The following is a 22,557-nucleotide window of genomic DNA, read 5'->3' as shown; positions in this document are numbered from 1 at the left end:
AAAAAAAACACACACACAAATAATAAGATATAATATGAACTGGGTTTTAAAAAATCTTTATGTGGCAACAAATAAATCCACATATATCATTTACATGGTAACAGCTGTCCCCACAGAAGTTACTGAGTGCTTTTATTTACAAGAGAAAGTGACTAAAGATAATAAATGTTACATTTTCATATTCTTTCCTTTTTATTCCTACCCATAGGGTAATAGGTCCACAGTACCTTTGAGTGCATTCAAGAACACACAAACCTAGGTTAACACTTTTCGGTTCCTAAAATCATACAAAACTGGATATACAGTTCAAACACAGATAAACAATGCAAAGGGACACAATGTTACAAAGCTACAGAAAAGATTTATAATATTCTTCCAGCCTCACACTGGAGTAATTCTGCATTTGTGTAAAATGAGAGGTCTTTATTTGTTTTTAACTCCTATGACGTATGTATTCTGGCAGCTGACCAAAAGGGCAGTCTGAGATATAATATTAAGGCATTTCTTCCTGGTGCTGAGAATGTGTTGTGTTTATGCTAGGAAAGTAGCACACTTTGATGTTGACAAAAAAAAAAAAAAACACTGTGGTCTCATAAACATCACTGACGTCAAACACCCAGTCTGTGGTAACAGAACAGTGAGATGCGTACATATTTACGTTGAAACAAGGTCAGCAACCAAAGTTTTTGCACAGTAAATGAGTGAGTGGCCTATAATGCTCATGAGAGATAAATGAGAAACAGGCAGGGAAAGGCACAACTGGGACACTGCCTTTTTGCACTCTCACAATGATTGCAATTCCAAAAGTGTTTCATTGGCAGTTTGCACTGTAAACACTGACCACACCAATAAAAACATCTCTGACACAGTGTCATTCCCACTCAAATACATTCTCTGTAATTATGTTAAATATGGGCTGCCGCTGGTTTATCTGTCCAGCTTTGCACACAGCTTTGCACATGCAGACATCGCCTCTTGGACGGAGACTCTCGGAAGGGTACAATCATTTTGCCCACCCAGTCGTTGCCTCCCCATTAATATAGGCGAATCCTGGAAAATGTTGTGCATGTTCATATTCAGAGTTTCTGCGCGGGGCGAGAGGGGAGTACATGTCTCCGGTGGAGTAGCGTGACGTGTGGACAGTGGGGCTGGAGTAACAGCTGTTTGCCGCGGGCATATCCGGCCATCGGGGGGTCACCGCGCTCGAGTGTAGAAGCGGAGACCCACCCATCAAACAGGACTCCATTCTGGACATCTGGCTGTTGAGTGGATACTAAAAGACAGAAAGGAACATGCATGAGGACTGTTACAAAATATCAGAAGTGGCTCATGTGGTGCATTTCCTAAACAAACTTCATTTTCTTTCTTTATGTTATGGAATGCCTAAAACACCCTTAACCACAGTCAAATCACTGTATCAAATGTTTTGTTTATTAACAAATATTTGTAATTATAATAATAATACAGCAAAAAAAACCAAGACACAACAAAAATATCAACGAAAATGATAATAATAATAATATCATTAATAATAATGACAATAACAGCAAAAAACAACAAATATTAGCTGTAATAATAATAATATTGTTATTAGTAATAATAAATAGCATTAGTATTAGTAAATAGTGTTAGTATTAGTAGTAGTAGTAGTATAGCATTTCTTTATTTTTTAATAATAACAACAACAGCAATATAAGTAAAAATAACAACCAACAAAAAAATGAACAACAATACCACTACTACTAATAATAATGATAATAGTATGATATTTCTTTATTTTTAATTTATGATATATAATAAGACAATGATGAATAATAATAATTTTTTCAAGTATTTATTAATATATCTTTTGCTTTTATTATTATTATCATCATCATCATAAATCAAAATTAAGGAATGCCATACTACTACTACTAATAACAATGATTAATAATATTTTTGCTGCTAATGTTATTATCATAATTATTATTTAAATGTAAAAAACTTCTAACAGGACCAACTAAACAGGAAATAAATTCTTCCCCTAAGTTGTTATTCAATCACATTTTTTTTTTTTTTTTTTGCCTTTTATTTACTGTTAAAATGATGCCAAACTATCTAATAATTAACTGGAAGTCGAAAAATTCAGCATAATTTGAACATCTGTTCTGGATGCATAGAAGAAAAAGGTCATTTAAGTTAACTCGGCACTTTTTCTTAAAAGACCCCCAAAAAGGTATTTTTGTTGCTGTGTGTAATGGACCAAAAACAAAACTGAGCATGTCAGCACAAGATATGTGTCTATATAAAACACTCTGTTCTCTCTGGGGAAGTCAGCATAATCTTCATTTGTCTCCTCTCCACAACTCCTTCAGAGTAGCCATATCAAACAAAGCATGGACATTGTATCCATTTTAAGTTGACGGAAAATAAGTGGAAGTCAAAATCTATAAGTGTTCTCTAAATAGAAACCATCTACAAGTCAGAGCTTTTATAAATGGCTGTGGCATGGAAAAAAGTCAGGCGGGTCAGAGACCGAGATGTGTTGCTTGGTGACCTCTTGTTCATGCAGAGAAAAGAAACCATTGAATAACAATATTTTAATAAATGCCTTTCCATCTGGATCTCTAGTCATGTCAGACTCTTTTCCTGTCTTGTTCTTGTGTTCTCCTCCCCCACGTGCTCCATGACCCAGTTTTCCCTCATGTCTGATGATGTTCATTTGTCCCAGGTGTTTCCTATGTTTATGTCATTGATTTCAGGTGTTCCTCATTGTGTCCCTCCTCTAGTCTTGTGTATTTGTAGTGAGTCCTGTTCTGAGTTTCTTTGTCTGGTTTTGAATGTCGTCTTACCCGCTACGTGTGTTTTCCTGGTTCCTTGGATGTTTATAAAAGTCTGTTCATGTGAAGTTTACTCCTCGTCTACTCGTTCTGCACTCCCTCACAGTAGTGAACGTGACAGGTCACTAGTTGTGCTGTCTGAGGCGGTCATTGAGTAGAGAGTAGAGAGACATTGAGTGTGTGTATGGAGACTGGAGAGTCTGCATCCGCTGTGTGGAGGAGAATTCAGCAACACTGCTTCTGAAACTCTGAGGCCCAGCTGATCCCCCATTACAAAGGCAGACTGGGCCAGAGAGCTCTTGACAGGAAATTACCATCACACCCGCTCTGACTTTCAATATATGTGATGCAGATCCCTGGCTCTCCATCCACAGCCAAACAGTTTAATTCAACCATTCATGCTCTCACTATCTCAAGTACTATACAGAATACCTAGAATTCAACTATGCACTCAGTTTCTGAGCTAGTTGCATACAGCATGAACATTTTGTATACACTCGGTATATCTGCATATACTACAATGAACATTTCACACACTGATAAACCCTCATGCTTGTCCACAATTCAGTAAACCAATGCAAATATTTCTGTATCTCCTCCTAGAGCTTTCAGGCCACATCCACTAAACTTGGCACAGGTCTGCAGTCTGTTCTTAGTGTACTATATATTTCTTAACAGATCAGACTAATGGTTTTCCTGTACCTGATAATCAAAATCAAAGCCCATAAACATGTAATAATAATAAAAAAAGTTATCTAGAATCCAGAACACTCAAGCAACCACATATAGATTTTAAACTTCAACTCTCTCTTAAAAAAAAAAATATTCAAACTACATACCATTCTAACTTCACATCCTTCAAATTTCATATATTCAAACATTCCAAGTACTCCAACTACATAACCCCTAAATAACCTTATCAAGGAAATTTTAACTTCTTAACAAAGCTTATCCAAACCAGCATTCAACGTTTTCTAAAAATCTGCATGGAAAATGTTGCTTTGGCTGATTTATGCTATAGTAATGGCAGCATTTTGAGATTTTGCAAGTGCTTTTACAATAAACTTTAACCCAAGGGCTCTCTAGAGGTTTAACAAAGACAATTAACTAAGCTTTTTCATCTTTGTTCTCATTCAGAAGTGAATTCGCTTTAAATACATATGCTAAATGACCTGTACTTCTGATCAGGAGTTCAGCCTTTTACCCTAGTGTGTACTGAGCTAAGCAAGCTAAGCATTTTCCATAAACCTCTGTGGATAACAGTTACCAGAACATTTCAGATGCTAATGACTGTAATACATCAAGCACCATTCACATTCACAGAAGTATTCTTCTCTCAGTTATAAACCCTGTAAAAGAGACAAGGATGGAATACACTTCCACTCTAAATATTGGGGAATACACACCTATTTCCATCTGTTATTAGGTTTATTTTCTTAACGTTCGTTCCTGGCCTCTTTGTACATGATTCATCTTTGAATAAAATAGTTTGCTTTGGTTTTTGCTTTAATCATAAGGGATTTTCTTCTCAAACAACTTTCCTTTTAGGTTTATGATAAAAGTCCAAAAAGGTTTTTTTTCTTTGTTTAATAAAAAAAAAAAAAAAAAAAAAAAAAAATAATAATAATAATAATAATAAAAATGTATTACTAAAATTGTTTGCAAATACAATTAAAGCAAATAAAAGCCCATTTCTGCCACACAGAAAAAAAATGTTGCTTTGGTAAATTATAATTATGACGTAAAAAAATAATGAGATACTGTGATAAATCAAAATGAAAATATGAAGTTCACAAACGTGACAGTCGTAAGATTAAAAAAGGCATAATTATGATATACTACTATAAGTACTATAATAGTTATGAGGTAAAATGTTATGAATTTAAAACAATGAAAAAATTTTGTAATTTTGACATTATTTTGACTTCATATCACATAATTGTGTCTTAGTATGTCATAAATTTGACTACTATGAATCATAATTATGAGATAAAAAGTTGAAATTATGGTTGATTTTTTGTTATAATTTTGACTTTATCTCATAATTATGCCAGTTTCTGACTTACATCATAATTATGATTTATCATAAATGTGATTTTAACTGACAATAAAACGTTTTTTCAGACCAAGTGTGAAATTGAAGGTGCTGTCTGAGAAAATTGTGAAACTATATTATATAATCATTATAGTGTTTTATAAATAGTTCAGAGCTCGTGGATAAATAGTATCATATTAAAATAATACTGTATGATTTTATCATTTTGGTGGGAGGAGCCTAACCTGTGCTGAGGTCCGGTGGTATGATGAATAGTGCAGAGGGGTGGGCAGCCCTGGTTCATGGGTTAAACTGGAATACTGACTCTGGATTGCATGATGGTGCTGGTTTGCGTAGCTGCTGTAATTATAGCTGCCAGTATAGCTAGAAAAAAAGGTACTGAGTAAAAATCTCTAAAAACATTTAATAATCCACACTGTAATGTCATATTCAGCACATCATTTAATGTCTTATCATTCATTTGGGAGCTTACCCATGTTCATCCCGATGTGGGTAAACTGGCATCCTGTGGGCAGATGAGGAGCCGTGTAGAGGGGGTCCACCTCTCATGCAGGAAAGCTGGGATCCGGTCTCGGGTGGGCTGCCACCTGAGGTTGTCACTGTGTATGTAAGGGACCAGGTATATGACTGAACAGCTCCTGGCACATACACAGACATACATATACAAAGAAACGTGTTTGGCTTGTTAATTAATTGATCTTACTGTGAGGTTTAATGGATGCATGAAATGGGCTGTGCCAAATGTACGGTTGAATGTGATACTGTGTTGTGTGATTTGAGTTTTTGAATCAGTTTAGAGTCACTCTACACTATTTACCTGTGGTAGCTGATATGCTGGTGCCCTCTGGAGACTGGGCTGAATTGGGGGATACTACTGCTGGTACACCCACTGAGTGAACAGATTTGGCTGGAGAGTAAGGTCCAGGTGACGTAGATGTTGGGGTGGAGCCCATAAGCATCAGCTCTTCCCTGGAATCTGCTACAGTAGTACAAAACAAAAGTCAAAGTTAAGACATTTTAGTACTGATCGAGTACAGTACTTCACTTCTCAGAAGTTTCAAGACCCGATGTTCAATATTGAATCTAGTTTTACAATCAAATCACCCACAGAACTAATGAAAATTACTATTTTAATGACAAATTAGCTTTCTGTGTTGGTCTCCAAACTGACGCCATGAGCGATCAGCTCTATCTCTTGTATCAAATGGATCTCACCTGGTGTCCCCTCTCCTTTCATAGCCCTCATGAGTTCATTGGCTCTCTCTTGGCAGTGCAGAGACTCAAGCAGGTATAGTACGTAGTCATCAAACATGAGGTGGATCAGATGGAATGAGCCTATAAATACAAAAAAAAAATCCCATTTACCATAAAAAGTTAATGTATTCTTCCAATTCAAGTCTCCTTCCCAAGTAATAAATGAAGGCTCCGTGGACCGTAAAGCATTAAATGCAGTTCAATTTGAATCTTGAATCGAAGCTTTGTGTTGTTAATTGTTGTTAAAAAATGTTGTTAATTAGCACAATACTGAAGCACATTTAAATGGTAAAAGCTCAAAACCAAGTCAGAACCAAACTAGCAGTCCAACCATAAACTCTACAGAGTTACTGAAGCATATGCTGCTTTGAGTCCATGTTCTGAATGAGATGAGGGAAAGAATTCATAAGGAGCATTGCACAATCCTCGCATTGTGTTAGCAACTCCAGCCACTATGTGCATAATAAACATTGCAGCTATTCAGCGGACTGGGCGCAATACTGCCCGGTTGGGAAGATGGGCAAGAACGGGGAAAGACTTGGTGGGGGTTAGCCTTTGTTAATTAGCTGTTTTGTACAGAGAGCTGCATTATCAAAACACTATAACCAGCTGTGCCTTTGATATTCACAGACAGAGCTGACAAGGAGGGGGCATTTACCTCTTTTATGGCCCTTCTTTCAGTTACTTTGCCATAGACAGCTAGGTGGTGTAAGCCAAGAGTTAGCAAAGCTGCCATCTTAGTTAAAAGTTGACACTTGGTGTTGTGGGTTGAGAAACTTTTAGTTAACTTGACAAAACAAATCAGTTAAAAGAAGATTCATATCTACTCTCCCATATAGGATGATTATGACAAAATGGTGCCGCCTGACTCACCGAAGCTGGGTGCGCTATGCAGCGTCATATCCCGGATGACTCTGGTCCCGAAACACGACCACATGAGCAGGAACTGCTGAGCTACCCTCTTCAAACATCCGGGTCTCTTCCCCGCCACCTAAATGGAATATTACCATGAGAAAAGCTTGGGGGAGGGCGCAGGGGCCTTAACCTTTGGGTCCAAACTGGGGTTTAACCCCCAAGAATGAAAAACATGTCAACAAGTCAACTTTTGATTTGCCCCAAAGGAAACACCCTCCCATTGAACTATTGTCTGGTAGGTAGCAGAAGTTTCCATGGAAACCAGATTTACAAGCCCATATCTGGACTATAATGGGCTTGAAAAGGGGCCATGAAGACATTATTAAGTTGGGTAATTGCATCACGAAAGGTCTTAAGTATGTTGTGACGGCATTTAGAGTTGCATGGGTTGGACACCTACAGTTTGGATTGGAAGAACATATAAACAGTGCTTGAAAAAGGGCTATGAAATTATATTCCTATTTAAATATCTCTATAATGAATAAATAGAATTTTAATAATAAAAATTACTATACAAGTTTATTAATAAGAATAATAAATATTGTAGCAATAATAAATATATTAATTGGCAAAATGTCAGTAATGTGAAATTAATACTTTTATTCAGCAAGGATTTTTTAAATTAATCAAAAGTGTCAGTTAATGCATTTATAATGTTACAAAAAATATATATTTCAAAGAAATGCTGTTCCTACTATAAATCAAAGAATTTTGAGAAAAAAAGTATCATAGTTTATACAAACAAATATTAAGCTGCACAACTGTTTGCAACATTGATAGTAATAAGAAATGTCTCCTGAGCACCAAATCAGCATATAAGAATGATTTCTGAAGAATGATGTGACACTGAAGTCTGGAGTGATAGCTGCTGGAAATTCAGCTTTGAATTTTTTGAATATATATATATATACATATACACACACACATATATACAGGTGCTGGTCATATAATTAGAATATCATCAAAAAGTTGATTTATTTCACTAATTCCATTCAAAAAGTGAAACTTGTATATTATATTCATTCATTACACACAGACTGATATATTTCAAATGTTTTTTTTTTCTTTTAATTTTGATGATTATAACTGACAACTAAGGAAAATCCCAAATTCAGTATCTCAGAAAATTTGAATATTGTGAAATGGTTCAATATTGAAGACACCTGGTGCCACACTCTAATCAGCTAATTAACTCAAAACACCTGCAAAGGCCTTTAAATGGTCTCTCAGTCTAGCTCTGTAGGCTACACAATCATGGGGAAGACTGGTGACTTGACAGTTGTCCAAAAGACGACCACTGACACCATGCACAAGGAGAGAAAGACACAAAAGGTCATTGCAAAAGAGGCTGGCTGTTCACAGAGCTCTGTGTCCAAGCACATTAATAGAGAGGCGAAGGGAAGGTAAAGATGTGGTAGAAAAAAAGTGTACAAGCAATAGGGATAACCACACCCTGGAGAGGATTGTGAAACAAAACCCATTCAAAAATGTGGGGGAGATTCACAAAGAGTGGACTGCAGCTGGAGTCAGTGCTTCAAGAACCACTACACACAGACGTATGCAAGACATGGGTTTCAGCTGTCGCATTCCTTGTGTCAAGCCACTTTTGAACAACAGACAGCGTCAGAAGCGTCTCGCTTCAAAAAGGACTGGACTGCTGCTGAGTGGCCCAAAGTTATGTTCTCTGATGAAAGTAAATTTTGCATTTCCTTTGGAAATCAGGGTCCCAGAGTCTGGAGGAAGAGAGGAGAGGCACACAATCCACGTTGCTTGAGGACCAGTGTAAAGTTTCCACAGTCAGTGATGGTTTGGGGTGCCATGTCATCTGTTGGTGTTGGTCCACTGTGTTTTCTGAGGTCCAAGGTCAACGCAGCCGTATACCAGGAAGTTTTAGAGAACTTCATGCTTCCTGCTGCTGACCAACTTTATGGAGATGCAGATTTCATTTTCCAACAGAACTTGGTATCTGCCCACAGTGCCAAAGCTACCAGTACCTGGTTTAAGGACCATGGTATCCCTGTTCTTAATTGGTCAGCAAACTCGTCGGACCTTAACCCCATAGGAAATCTATGGGGTATTGTGAAGAGGAAGATGCGATATGCCAGACCCAAGAATGCAGAAGAGCTGAAGGCCACTATCAGAGCAACCTGGGCTGTCATAACACCTGAGCAGTGCCGCAGACTGATCGACTCCATGCCACGCCGCACTGCTGCAGTAATTCAGGCAAAAGTAGCCCCAACTAAGTATTGAGTTCTGTACATGCTCATACTTTTCATGTTCATACTTTTCAGTTGGCCAAGATTTCTAAAAATCCTTTCTTTGTATTGGTCTTAAGTAATATTCTAATTTTCTGAGATACTGAATTTGGAATTTCCTTAGTTGTCAGTAATAATCATAAAAATTTAAAGAAATAAAGTCTGTGTGTAATGAATGAATATAATATACAAGTTTCACTTTTTGAATGGAATTAGTGAAATAAGTCAACTTTTTGATGATATTCTAATTATATGACCAGCACCTGTATATATATATACATATATATATAATCTACATAATGAAATATCTAGTTATACATTCATACTGCAAATGTGTGTAAAAAAAAGTGGAAATTAAGCATAAAATGAATTTTATGGCCTGTACACTTACCCTCACGACACATCTCTCCACCATAGAGTCCAGCCATTCCATGTAGGCTTCAATGGGGGACTGGTCCTCCAGCAGTCTGTCAAATTCTTGATAAACTTTAAAAAAAAAAAAACAGAAAACAGATAGGTAGAGAGATTAAAAATATATCTGTGTAGAAAGAAGAAATCATATGCATCCATTTTTTTTTTTTTGAAGCATTCATTTCACAATATTAGTTTAAATTTCTTGCAAAAGTTGCTTATACCTAATTGCAAAAATCCTACTGGCACAGACTTGAGATCTCTGTATGAAATGTAGAGAGAGAGAGGAGCTCAGAATCCTCTTTTGAAGATGACATGACAGAATCCTTGAACTTTGACCTGATCAGTCATGTGAGAGGCTGATGCTGAAATGAATTTGAAATGCTCCTCAGGGTGTCAGACTGTGAGGGTTAACCTCTCAGTGTCTGTGGTAAAAGCTCGACTCTCATGGTCGTGGGAATGATTCAGCGCTGGTTGACAGCTACTGTGTGAAATCCGAATCATAATCCAGCAGGGCTTTGAACACAGCGCTGCATGTGATTCTGCTGCAATAACACTGCAAGCACAGTGCACTAAACTAGTATAGCACAGAAACACTAATGAATCATACAATTGAATCAATCTTACATTGGATGATAAGTCTCCTCTGGTCCTCTCTGGAGTCTTCCATTGTATATAGAGTCTGTTTAGTGATGCTGTTAAGGTCTACGTTCCTCCAGTCCTCAAGCATCTGAAAGGTGATGTCTGCACTGTGGATCACAGTTCGAGATGCCTGCAAGAGCAAGTAGATAATTGAAATTTCACCCTGCACTGTGACTTATCATATGCATTTGTGAAAACATGATGCAAACATGATGAGACAAAGAGAAAAATGTTAAATATTAAAAACAAAATTGCTGTATAGGCTACCTGACAGAGATGGTTTAATGATGTCTGTCGTTTAAGTATCTGGGAAAATCTTCTTGACACTGAGAATAAAACATATTTATTCAAAAATAGCCTTAGAATACCAGTAAGATTAATTTTTGTTGTTTTTTATTCTCGAATATATTAGCACATACATTCAAACTTTATGTTGCGCAAGTTCTCAGGCAAGTCATGTAATGCCACCTTCAGCCACTCGTCCAGCTGCTTGGCAAACTTCCTGATCACCTGAGTGAGGCTGCATTATTCAAAAGACACAAACAAGGATATAGTGTAGTACATTACGCATAAGTACATTACACAGTACAAAGGATGCTCTGACGCACTTAAATTTTTGACCTTTTGCCTGAGACAATACAAATAGGAGTCATGCGTCATTTATGGGAAATCTTCCCATCAGTTAATTACACTGATGTAAAAGTTTGATATGCAAATAACGCTAGCAATGATCCCTGTGGCAATAGTATTTAGGGTATTTATTTAGCTTGAAGACAAAATTCCATTTGACCAATGTTGTTTGGTTGGTGGGTGTTTTAATGCCATGCCAGCTTTCTTGTCTATTTTCAAGACGCGAAATGCCTTAAGTCCAATTTAAATACCGACTTAAGGACTCTGGACTCTGGCATGAGGATCTTCATTTGCTATTTAGAAATTGTGTGATTCTGTAATGTATATTCGGCATTGTTTATATATGATCTGATTCTAGCTATATTAATGAAAATAAAGATGTGGCTTTTACCACCAGTTGGGTTAATTTCATACAGTTTGTTGTTCTTACTGAGGCATTTCTGATTATGTTGAATGTGAAATATAATGTTCAAATATGCACATAAAAAATCTTTATAAGCTTAACAAATCTTCGTTATCCTATTAATATGTGCGTTTACTTGACTTTAACTTTCTACTGTCACCAAGCCCTCTTATTTAGTCAAATTCTCCCTTTTCTTTCCAATTCGTATAGGTACAACTTTTCTCAATGCACCCAATTTCCATGAATAAATCAGAATCAAATCCTGTCATAATTTTTTTTTTCATTAAATATCAAATTTCACTCAGAATTATGTCACAATGAGGAAATAAAATGGGTTGCATTTAGTTCTAGGTACTGCAGAACCTTCCAAAACTGCAAGTGCATAAATTGTGTTATGCACCTTTTTAAAAAACATCAAAATAGGCAGGAATGCTTCTCACCTGTCAGGCAGAGCCTGAAGGACGGAGGGCATGAGTACTCCTGAGATGGCCTTGTACAATATGGAGTCACACACACCAACTATGTTCACCACTGTAGAAGAGCCCAGGACAGGGAGCATGTGTGGCGGCATGCCTTGCCAAAAGTGCAACAGGAAGCTCTGGACCTAGGCATATACACAAACAGAAATAAACACTGCGATAACACATAATACCAACAGATAAAAAAGCTTGAAGAAAAAGCATCAGAATGCAGACCTCATCAAAGTTGGCTCGTATGACCGTATCCAGTATCCTCTGGCAGTGAGTTCTGTACATCATGATAAAGGTTGAGACCTTGTAGAGGAAAAAAGCTCATTTAAATGTCTTTTATAATACTTTCCCACAGAGAATAATTCACTTAGTGTTAATGATGTCATACCAAATTCATTCCTGACTCATGGTCATGCCTTAATAAGACACTAAAAGACTCTAACACTAAAGAAAGAGGATACAAATACCAAACAACAAAAAAGCTGCTTTCATGAACAATGCCTATTTACAAGGTCTTGCCAAACCAGTGTATAAAAAGAGGCTTTAAAGATCAGAAACTCACAAACCATTTAAAATTACAGGCGCCTTTTTAAAGCGAGACAGCTAGTGCCCATCCTTTGTCCAATGCGAGATCTTATTATCTACTCGAAAGATTAAGAGTTCGCTAGGAACCAACACATAAATCCTCCAGGTCCTCATCTAAATCCAGGCCCAGGGAAGGTCCGTCTGACACATGAAAGCAGGATCTAGGAGGGGTGGGTAGCAGGCAGGAGGAGGGAGAGGGGGGTTGGAGTTGGAGGTTAGCAGTTAAAGTTTTAGTGATCTGTTTACCTTCTCCTCTGGCAGACTGGCGGGCAGATTTAAGTCTTTGACATTTGGAAATTCTGGCAGGAGAGTGCCCAGCTTGGAGCGCGGTGAATACGCCACTGTCTGTTTGGTGACCTCTTTCTTGCCCGTCTCGTTCACCCACGCAGCGCCCTTTTTAGAGTACATCACATCGTAGTACTGAGAGCTCTCTTTTACAGCGATTCCATAGTAGTGATACCTAAGGTGGACAAGTGAGAGGCAGGTTGAAAATTATTATACACGAGTTGTAGTTTGTTTGCTGACTAAAGCAGTTTTACTAAAGTAGTTAAAGGGTTAGTTCACCCAAAAATTAAAATAAGCTCATAAATTACTCACCCTCAAGTCATCCTAGGTCTTCTTTCAGACAAATCCAGTCTGAGTTATATTAAAAATTTGTCTTTTAGCTTTCAAGTTGTTTAGTGGCACTCAGCGGGTGTTGCAGGGCATCAGTCCAAAAGAAGTGAAATAAAAAGTGCCCATCCATAAAAAAAAGTGTCTCACACAGCTCCGGGGGGTGAACAAAGGCCTCCTGTAGCAAATCGATCCATTTTTATTAAGGATGAGCACTTTTTATTTCACTTTTTTTGGACCGATGCATGCAACACCCGCTGAGTGCCATTAAACAGCTTGAAAGATCAAAGACAATTTTTAATATAACTCCGACTGGATTCGTCTGAAAGAAGAAAGTCATAAACACCTAGGATGACTTGAGGGTGAGTAATTTATGGGCTAATTTTCCTTTTTGGGTGAACTAACCCTTTAAAGCAGTCATGATTAGAAAGTGTTCCTAATCTCTGCACTGGTACTTTTTTATACACATGAATAACTTTTTGTCATATCATCTATGGAGTGTAAATGGTGATACACCTCTTAATGCCTAAGATTCTCATAACTGCATCTGTTCATTTGGTGTGGTAGGTGAGATAAAGCATGAACAAAAGTTGTGTACTTTTTGTTTGGCATAAAAAAAATTAATTTCATAAATTATAAATAATACAACCTCTCTCTCTACCTATATATATATATATATATATATATATATATATATATATATATATATATATATATATATATATATATATAAAAATGATAAATATATAAAAATGATCACCATGAAATTTGGAAGTCAGCAACTTTTACACAATGAAAAATAACTGTGAATAATTGTGCAAACTGATTACCAGATATACAATTTTGTATTTATTTTTTATTTTTTTTGGAAGTAATACTGACTCCACTTGTGGGCAGTGTTGGGGAAAGCTACTTTTAAAAGTAATGCGTTACTTTTTCTGACCTGGGATGGGCTTGCTAATAAAAAATAAATTAATAAATAACCCTCTTAATTCAGCAATAAATAAAAAAATAAAACTAAAAAACATTTTAAAAAAAGTATTTTTTCCTTATTTGTATGGGTGAATTGGACCATCAAAGGTGAGCAGTGAGATTAAATACATAATATATATTTGTGTTATTTAACCATCATGTTTACACAGCGCGCACAGCATGGAAAACATGGAAAAAGAGGGTCTCAATCAATAAATGGAAAACAAAGTAACTTGCGTTATTTATTTGAAAAAGTAACTCATATATTTTGTTGTATATTTAAAAGTAATGCGTTACTTTACAAGTTACTTAAAAGTAATCTGAGTACGTAACTTGAGTTGTATTCATTTACTCCCAACACTGCTTGTGGCCTTCTGACTGTGACCTACTTGACAAAACATATTTAAAGTAACATGACAAATGTAAAAGGTTAGAAAAGTTCTTGAATATTGAATAAGGAACTTACTTTGACTGGCCTCTGGTTCCTAGCCTCCGTGTGGTTAACTGAGGAAACTGTTGTCTTATTATCTGTTTGGATCAGGTAAAAAGAAAAAATATGATATATTGAGCTTTTCTGGGCACATCTTTTGTGACATCAGTGTGTTATCTGTTACAACTATGACAAAAATATCTTCTCAATCATCTTGTTAGATTCACTCATGTCCAATGACATTTCTTTTCTCGCCAATCTCTCATTCTCTCTCTGCTTTTTGTCCATGAGCTCTTTGGTCCAGCTCCCGATGCAGAAAACTTTGCAAACAGTGAAACTCTCTATTGTGTGGGATGAAAAAAAGAGGCCAAGCTGTGAAGTTTCTGTCAGGCTTGGCTTGATAAATGAGCAGACAGGGAGGCAGGTCCAGCTCTCTCTCTTTTTTGTCCCGAATCAATGAAGCCTTCCTAAAGGACACCCCACGCTGCTCCAGCCACTGATCTAACATTCCGCAACATCTCACCCTTCCAAATTTCCTTTAATTACACATTAATCCAGGCCCCTTCTCTTTTTCAATATCCTCCGAAAGGACCCGGGGGAGCGGGGTAAGGGTGTCGGGGGGCGGCTATATGAGTAGTTGGGTTGAAGGGTTGTGGGAACAAGGGTGAACATGTTCATTGTTTATATTGTCCAGCTATGAGTTTGTAGAAGAGGTGTAAGAAAAGGCCACTGGCTGTGGCTCTTCATAATACCCAGTATTATGTCATGCTTTTTTTTTGTAACAGATGTTTTCCTTCCTCTTTCACGTGAACATGCATGTTTATACGATCTTTGATGAGAGAAAACTCCATGATTACCTCATCAAAACTTGACTATCAGAAAAGGCGCAATATTTTACTTCATCACTGAAGTGTTGAATACAGGTTATTACCTTCCCGAAGCTTGCAGCGTTGACTGGCTGAGAATCAAGTTTCTCGCAGAAGTCCAAATAATGCATGTACAGTGCACTGCGAGGAATACAAACACCCTCTGCGATCTCATAGTTCTCCTCCAACCTGATGAAAATACAGTTTGGTCAGTGCACATGGAAAGCTAGTGTCTAGAAAACACTTCTCAAAGCATCATAAATTGGGTGTAACATAACTGTAGTTCTAAAAAAAAATGTAATAGCTTTATCATCCAGTTACACTGTATGTACTGGATTCAAGCATCGGCCAACATTAAATTTTAGCTTATTTTACAGACATACTTTCAAGTAGTGCTTTCAAAATTATATGCAAAATGTTCTTGCACTTACAATTTTGTTGTGGCATATATATATATATATATATATATATATATATAAGCCATCTGTTGCTATTGGATTTGGATGTCACTTAAAATATCAAGAGTTCGGCTGAATTTTATATATATATATATATATATAATGATTATATGATTATGTATGATTATAAGTGACATTTCTGACTCACCATTGTAATGTGGCAGGTGTTGAATGTGGCTTAGATGCTCGGTTGTTCTCCTTCTCCTCGTCTTTTATAAAAAGAAAAACACAACCATCAGGATCATAATTTCCATTAAATATAAATGACATAAATATAAATCCCTTAAATATTTTATAATAAATTGTGCATATATATACACATACATACATACATACATACATAAGTAAAATTTTATGTAGGCTTTCAGAGTTTTACAAATGTGCCTTTTTTTCTGTATAAACACTCATAACACTCACATTAGGTTACTTCTGAAATAATTGTTCATGTTTACATTTAATTTATTCATGAATAATCGTTATACATACTTTCGTCGTTGGACATATTTCCAATAGAAGAGTGGCTGGAGAACCGCTTGCTCTCGCTTTCGTTCAGACATCTTTCAATCCAGCTCTCTGCAAAAGTAAAAATATACTAGATTTAAAACTTATGTTGTAGAAGTTATTCGACAGCCATCAGACAACAAACTACTCAAACGGCAGGTGTAAAGTGAGAGGCAGTTTCGACTTGATTCAAATATTCTTTTAGAGATGATTTGATGTAATTATTAACACTGAAATCTACATTGAGAACAGCTTGCTCTCGCTTTCGTTCAGACATCTTTCAATCCAGCTCTCTGCAAAAATGAAAAAAATATAGGCTACATGTGTATATATATATATATATATATATATATATATATATATATATATATATATATATATATATATATATATATTACATTACACCTTTTTTTGTAGGCATATGGCTGTCTTCACAGTATTTGTTAAGTCCTTTCTTTTTTCTTCTGAGATGAAGCAAAATAATTATAAAAATTAAACGTTTAAAACCACAAGCGTTTCATTTAGCTTGTTTTAATTTCATTTATTATTTTCTGTTCCATTCTATTTATATTTATTTAAACATCGCCTAAATTTCAACACCATTTATCAGCAGAAGCAACAGGTGCATGACCTCGCTGTGGTTTCTAACTTTTTTTTCTCCCCACAGCTTGAAAAAAAATTGCTAAGTGTTGAACTGTAATTGTTCGTTTGTAAATTCCATATAATAAATCTTGTTCACATGAACTGTCGGTTTGTGTTCGAGTGCAATAAACATCCGTAAACGTGGCTGTGTTATTGCAGCCACTGTCTATAGAGTTGAGGGGCATAATAATGACGGTGCAATTCAATTACAATCGATTGTGCGGATCTTTGGACAGCTGGGATTCTATTCGAAATGTTTTCAGCAGAACTGCAGGAATCCCGCATTGTTCCCGAGGCGAATTACAAGCGCGCGCACGCTCAATTGATTCCGCGCGCTCCTCCATAGTGGTGTCGTCATAATAGAACCTTTTTAGCGCCTTTCTCGTTTCTGCTATGCAAGTAAGCCTGCTGGTGTCCTTGCATCACAAAACAGAAACACTTATAATATAATTCGATTCGAACTTATGTCAATCATGTTACCCCGCACGGGCCATGGCAACGGTCACTATAGCATCGGTTGCCAAGACTGTGAGTCGATTGGGAAACCAATAGCCTGCTGATGCATCAGATCGCGGCTGAAGTTAAAGTGAAAGTCATGAGACTTAAAACTTTTGTTGTAGAAGTTATTTGACAGCCATCAGACAACTAACTACTCAAACGGCAGGTGTAAAGTGAGAGGCAGTTTCGACTTGATTCAAATATTCTTTTGGGGATGATTTGATGAAATTATTAACACTGAAATCTACATTTCTTAACGGATTGCAGGTCATAGTTTGGGAGCTACAAATACTTGAATGAAGCCTAGCTTTGATGCATCATAATAATCAAATCCACATAATCAGTTTCATCAGAAAACAATAAAGCAGAATAAAATAAATAAATAAAATATTCCTCACAGTAGCCTATTACACAGTGCATCTCATAAGTGGGTTAAGGTCAGTTATAATTATTATTATTTTTTTATTCAAGTTCGTAAAGTTTTTTTTTTTTTTTTCACAAACTAGAAAACAAATGTTCCATAAAGTGAGTTATTGAGAGGCAGAATAAACCTGTAGTGAGATAACACTCACATTACAAAATATATTTTATAAGGTAGCCTTTTAAAAAGGTCACTATCAATGATAACACCAGATAATAAAAGGCTGTCTAAACCATTCTTTGACTTTTTGAAATAGTATTAACATGCTTTGAAATGCCACCAATTGGTTATTTTTATTTTATTTTATTTATTTACTTTTAACAACATAGTTGTTTATTTTTGCTGACATTGTATTTTAAACGTATTATTATTATTATTATTATTATGCAGCTGTTAATTTGAAGCGCAACAAAAAAAATTCTCAGAAACTAATCTCCGTTAGCATTGGCTCAGTCAATTGAAATCAGATTTTCAGTCTGTAATTGAATTATTTGCTCTCTGAAAAGTTTAAGTAATCCTCTAAATAATTGGATTAAATCCAATCTAAAAGGCAAGACTGATCCGACATCATTTATAATCATGCACTGAATATCAGAGTGGAAAAGTGTCATCCGAATATGGCAAATATTCAATAATTAACTTCTAATTTTTTTCACAAAAAAAATGCATTGAACAGAATTGAACCAAGTAACTGCTTTTTGAGGCCACATGGAACACGTTTTAAAAACAAAATTAGTAAATACATTTTTTTTGTTGTTGATTAAAACACTACAGCAAGACATCTGTTATCTAAATATTTTGTACGAATTATAATGTTTTCTTTCTTTAGTTTCAGAAGAAGCCATTTTATAATTACCAATTGTACAGAGTGCAGTTTCACTCAAGTCAAAACCTGGCTTGAGCAGGTGCATCATTTTCATAAAACTACGACAAACTCAGTACCTTATGCAAGTTTAGTCTAAATTTATGGTCATATTGCTATTTCGTAAAACCACCATCCACTTTACATCATCCCAAAACTGTGCAAAACCATAATCTCAGCAAAAGAACACCCATCCTGAGCAATTAAAAACAAGGCCAAAAAACATGCCAACTTATCTCTTGGTGAACTAGATTCAAGAGCTTCCTTTACGGAAGGTTAAATAACTTTTTCTGATGCCAATCTCGGGTCACACAATCCCAAGGCCCATTTCGCGTTCCAAAAGAGCCCAGATCCCAAGCGTCTCAATGTCACAGCGGTACACCAGGAACCAACCTGTGGAATCCATGTCAGGCTCTTCCAGCAGCCCACAATGCATCCTCTTCCCATGCACGTTCCAGGGGCTCCTCTGAGAAAATGGCTCCGTGCAGGACTCCCCCTCCTCAGCTCCCTCTGTCTATCCGAGAGAACTGCCCGGCGCTGAGATGCATAAGATGTGAGGTCCGTGGAGAGGGTGGCGGTGGTGATGGAGGTGGGGGTGTGGGTTGTAGGAGCGGGTGGGGTGGAGAGGGGGTCACAGACTCCAGAGATCCAGCGGGGGAAAAGCCAGAGCCGTCAAAATGTTTGCTGATGTTTCATGGGAAAGGGGCTGATTTTATAGGAGCCCTGATGGGGGACATGTCATTGATAGGCTCGGCAGGCTGATGAATGGCTTCGAGTCAGATGGGGATGTGGCAAGGCTCACTGGAAGTCTTTTGTGGGGCTATTTTGAATAAGAAAAGCTCCCTTCCCAGAAAAAAAAGAGGCTTAGATCTACGCAATCCCAGCACTGTGGCCTCCCCGTCTCCCATTATAGCATTTAATACGTTTTCGTACCCTCTCCTCACACACACACACTCTGCCCCCACTGCTTCAGTTTTAAAGTTCTCCATCCAAGGGCCACTTTTTGGCCCATTACAGAACTTGTTTGATGTCTTTGATGCCTTTAATAGATCTCGAAATGGGAACGTCAAAATTGCGTTCATTCAAAATCAATGCAAAAACTCTCACACAAATGTGTTCATCATAATTTTGGATGCTTTTGACACCAAATGCCCATTAAGGCCGATGGAAAAACTGGAAAGAGAAAGTTTGGTGGACCCCCCTCCCCTTCTCGCCCCCCCCCACAATCAACCTCATCCCAGCACACCGGGAGGAGAGCGCGGCCACAAAAGCGGGAAGTAAAAGTGTAGAGCCTGAGGCAGGGAGGGCTCTGATGGAGTGCCTACAAACTGCAGAAGGGAAAGCTGTGATTAGAATATGAATGGAACCACGGGGGAAAGAGAGAGCAAGTAAGAGAAAGGGGGATTATGGTGGAACTGCTCCCCACTTGTTGGATGGCAGAGGAACGCTCGATACTACACCTATAACGATGCCAGGATGGGCTCCTCACTGCGTGGTGGTCGGACTTCAGCTAGAGATGGCCCCCAAAATGTGTTTGAACACTTGATTTAAGATTAGATCATTGCATTAGATACAAAATATCAAAACAACTTGAGCAAAACATTGTTAAAAATGCTTTCTGGTTGTCAAATATTAATGCAGAATGTCCACAGAGGATAGTTAATGTGATTAATTACTCTGCTAAGACACCTGTGCAAACTTGACAATTGACTACCTAAATTGCTATTGAAGAAAGTTACTCTTCTAACTGATTTCAAAGTAGTTAAATTTAGTTTTCAGATGCCATTGTTTTGATATTTCATTGACTAATGCAATGAAATTTTGGGAGGCCATAAGCAAACCAGCACTGAGCCATAAGTTGTTACAGCAAAGCATCTTTGCTTATTGTCATTACTTGCTTACTCTAATACACTTTTAGCATTTATGTTAGCAACAGATGTTTTTTGGTCCACAGCAGCTATGCCATGGCTCAGTATTCCAGTTTGCAGTCTAGACATACACTATTGTTCAAAGGTTTGGGGTCAGGAAGATTTTTTTAAAGAAATGAACACTTTTAATTAGCAAGGATGCATTAGTTAAAGACATTAAGGGTCAAGACATTTGTATTTGAAATAAATGCTGTTCTTTTGAACATCTTAGATTTTTTGTATCCAGAAAAAAAAAAATCACAGTTTCTGAATGCTAATCTGACACTGAAGACTGGAGTAATGGCTGCTGACACTTTATCTTCACGGGAATAAATTACATTTGACAATATATTAAAATAGAAAACAGTTATTATGACTTGTAATATTATATAGACTTCTCTAAAAGATATTAAAAAAACTTAAACACAGATGTTTGTACAGTAGTGTGCCTTTCATATTAAAAAAAGGAAACAATAAATAAATAAATAAAACAGAACTAATACTACAATCCATCAAAGAAACAGAACAAAATAACAAATTGAAAGCTTCATCCAAAGGCCAATATCCCAGCTTTTATTAGAAACTGTATGGATCACCCAGCACCTCTAACAAGCTGGGAAGTGGATGGCAAAAGACAGCCAAACATCAATGAAAATTTCCTTAATTACAGTTTTAAAGATGAAGGCTGTGAAGGAAAGGAGGGAGGAGGAAGAGAATCTTTGCATCCTCTCCTCAGAAGACTTCCTTTTTCTGTTCGCTTACTCTAAGTCTCATTAGCCCCTCATTAGCTAGGACAGGTGCAGCCGGCCAAAAGAGACACCCTCAGACCCTTATACCCCCCCAATCAGCGAGCGAGCCGCACTGTCAGTGCCCATTCTACCGATGTGAGATGCATTCTTCCAATCAAAGCCTTCCACGGCTGCTTGGTGGGTGGGAGCAATCTCTGAATAGTGGATGATTTAGTGTACAAAAAAAAAAAAAAAACGGCAAAGTGGGAAGGTGGTCAATGTAAAAACAAGCTCCTTTCTACTGTCAGTGTTGTCAGATTAACACTTCATCAAGATTGCTCAAGACTTCGAAATTGACAAAAGAAAAAAAAAACTATATTCACTTCTTATATAATTTTATATATATATATATATATATATATATATATATATATATATATATATATATATATATATAAAATCATCTTATTGATAAGATACAAGATGTTTAAAAAATTAAATGAAGACCTTTCAAGTAAGACTTAATCAATGTTGTATGTAGTCCTTTATAATACTGTACCGCTCCTCTGTGCGTAAGCTTTGGTGAAATGCTGTAATCACTCACCTTCACTCATTGTATCGAGCCAGTTTGAGGTGGGGGATGATGTTCATGGATTGCAGTTCTTGGAAGAGCAGTTTGCAGGCATATGGAATTCGTAGAGATGACACATGGCATGAATGACTTGCAGTAATGACACCTGCAATAAACAGACAGAAAATTCTCACCAATAAATCCCTTGATCCATTTAATAATTTAACTGTAATGGATTTTACTGACCATCCTGAATATCCCAGCAAGCCACATTGGCCACACACATCCACCTCAAAAGCATCTCTAGAGATCAGCAGACGCTTGAGCAGCAGCATGCTGGCTCCGTAGCCAATGAGACAGTCTCGTTTCATCTCTCCCAGACGGAGACCACCATCTCTGGAATGACCCTCAGTGGGCTGCCTGCATTATGATGAAAAAAAAAATTTAATAGAATTGAATTGCAATAAAAATAAAAGCCAGAATAATAAATCATTTATTATCCTAAAGAATAAATATAACAAATAAAATTTCAGAGAACACATATGTTCGCCTTTCTTACCTAGTGAGTACTGCTCTCGGACCACGTGCTCTGGCATGCATTTTATCCAGCACCATGTGCTTTAATTTCTGATAACAGACTGGACCGAAG

At 36.9% G+C, this 22,557-nt stretch overlaps 1 protein-coding gene across 4 annotated transcripts; it reads right to left on the bottom strand.

Moving 5' to 3' along the window:
* Window positions 1–40: 40 nt before the first annotated feature.
* Window positions 41–22,314, bottom strand: LOC109059194 (transcription factor RFX4). Of its 4 annotated transcripts, XM_042775423.1 has the most exons (19): window positions 22,155–22,314; window positions 21,942–22,074; window positions 16,265–16,351; window positions 15,927–15,987; window positions 15,386–15,509; window positions 14,491–14,552; window positions 12,687–12,900; window positions 12,081–12,158; window positions 11,826–11,989; window positions 10,772–10,872; window positions 10,620–10,678; window positions 10,338–10,482; window positions 9,691–9,785; window positions 7,003–7,120; window positions 6,091–6,210; window positions 5,693–5,854; window positions 5,348–5,513; window positions 5,100–5,238; window positions 41–1,273 (listed from the first exon to the last, which is right to left on the bottom strand). In XM_042775423.1, exons 2-19 carry the CDS (start codon window positions 21,949–21,951, stop codon window positions 1,004–1,006), a joined length of 2,175 nt encoding a protein of 724 aa, XP_042631357.1. In that variant the 5' UTR covers window positions 21,952–22,074; window positions 22,155–22,314; the 3' UTR covers window positions 41–1,003. The 4 variants fall into 4 exon arrangements, with proteins under 4 accessions (XP_042631357.1, XP_042631356.1, XP_042631358.1 ...); XM_042775422.1 differs by lacking the exons at window positions 21,942–22,074; window positions 22,155–22,314 and adding an exon at window positions 19,096–19,807 and having other exon boundaries at window positions 5,693–5,851; XM_042775424.1 differs by lacking the exons at window positions 21,942–22,074; window positions 22,155–22,314 and adding an exon at window positions 19,096–19,795 and having other exon boundaries at window positions 5,348–5,474.
* Between the last annotated feature and the right edge of the window lie 243 nt (window positions 22,315–22,557).

Source organism: Cyprinus carpio, chromosome A18, assembly GCF_018340385.1.
Source record: "Cyprinus carpio isolate SPL01 chromosome A18, ASM1834038v1, whole genome shotgun sequence".
In the NCBI taxonomy this organism is placed as follows: Eukaryota; Metazoa; Chordata; class Actinopteri; order Cypriniformes; family Cyprinidae; genus Cyprinus; species Cyprinus carpio.
The sequence above is the reverse complement of the archived record's forward strand: the minus strand, read 5'-3'. Positions and strand labels throughout refer to the sequence as shown.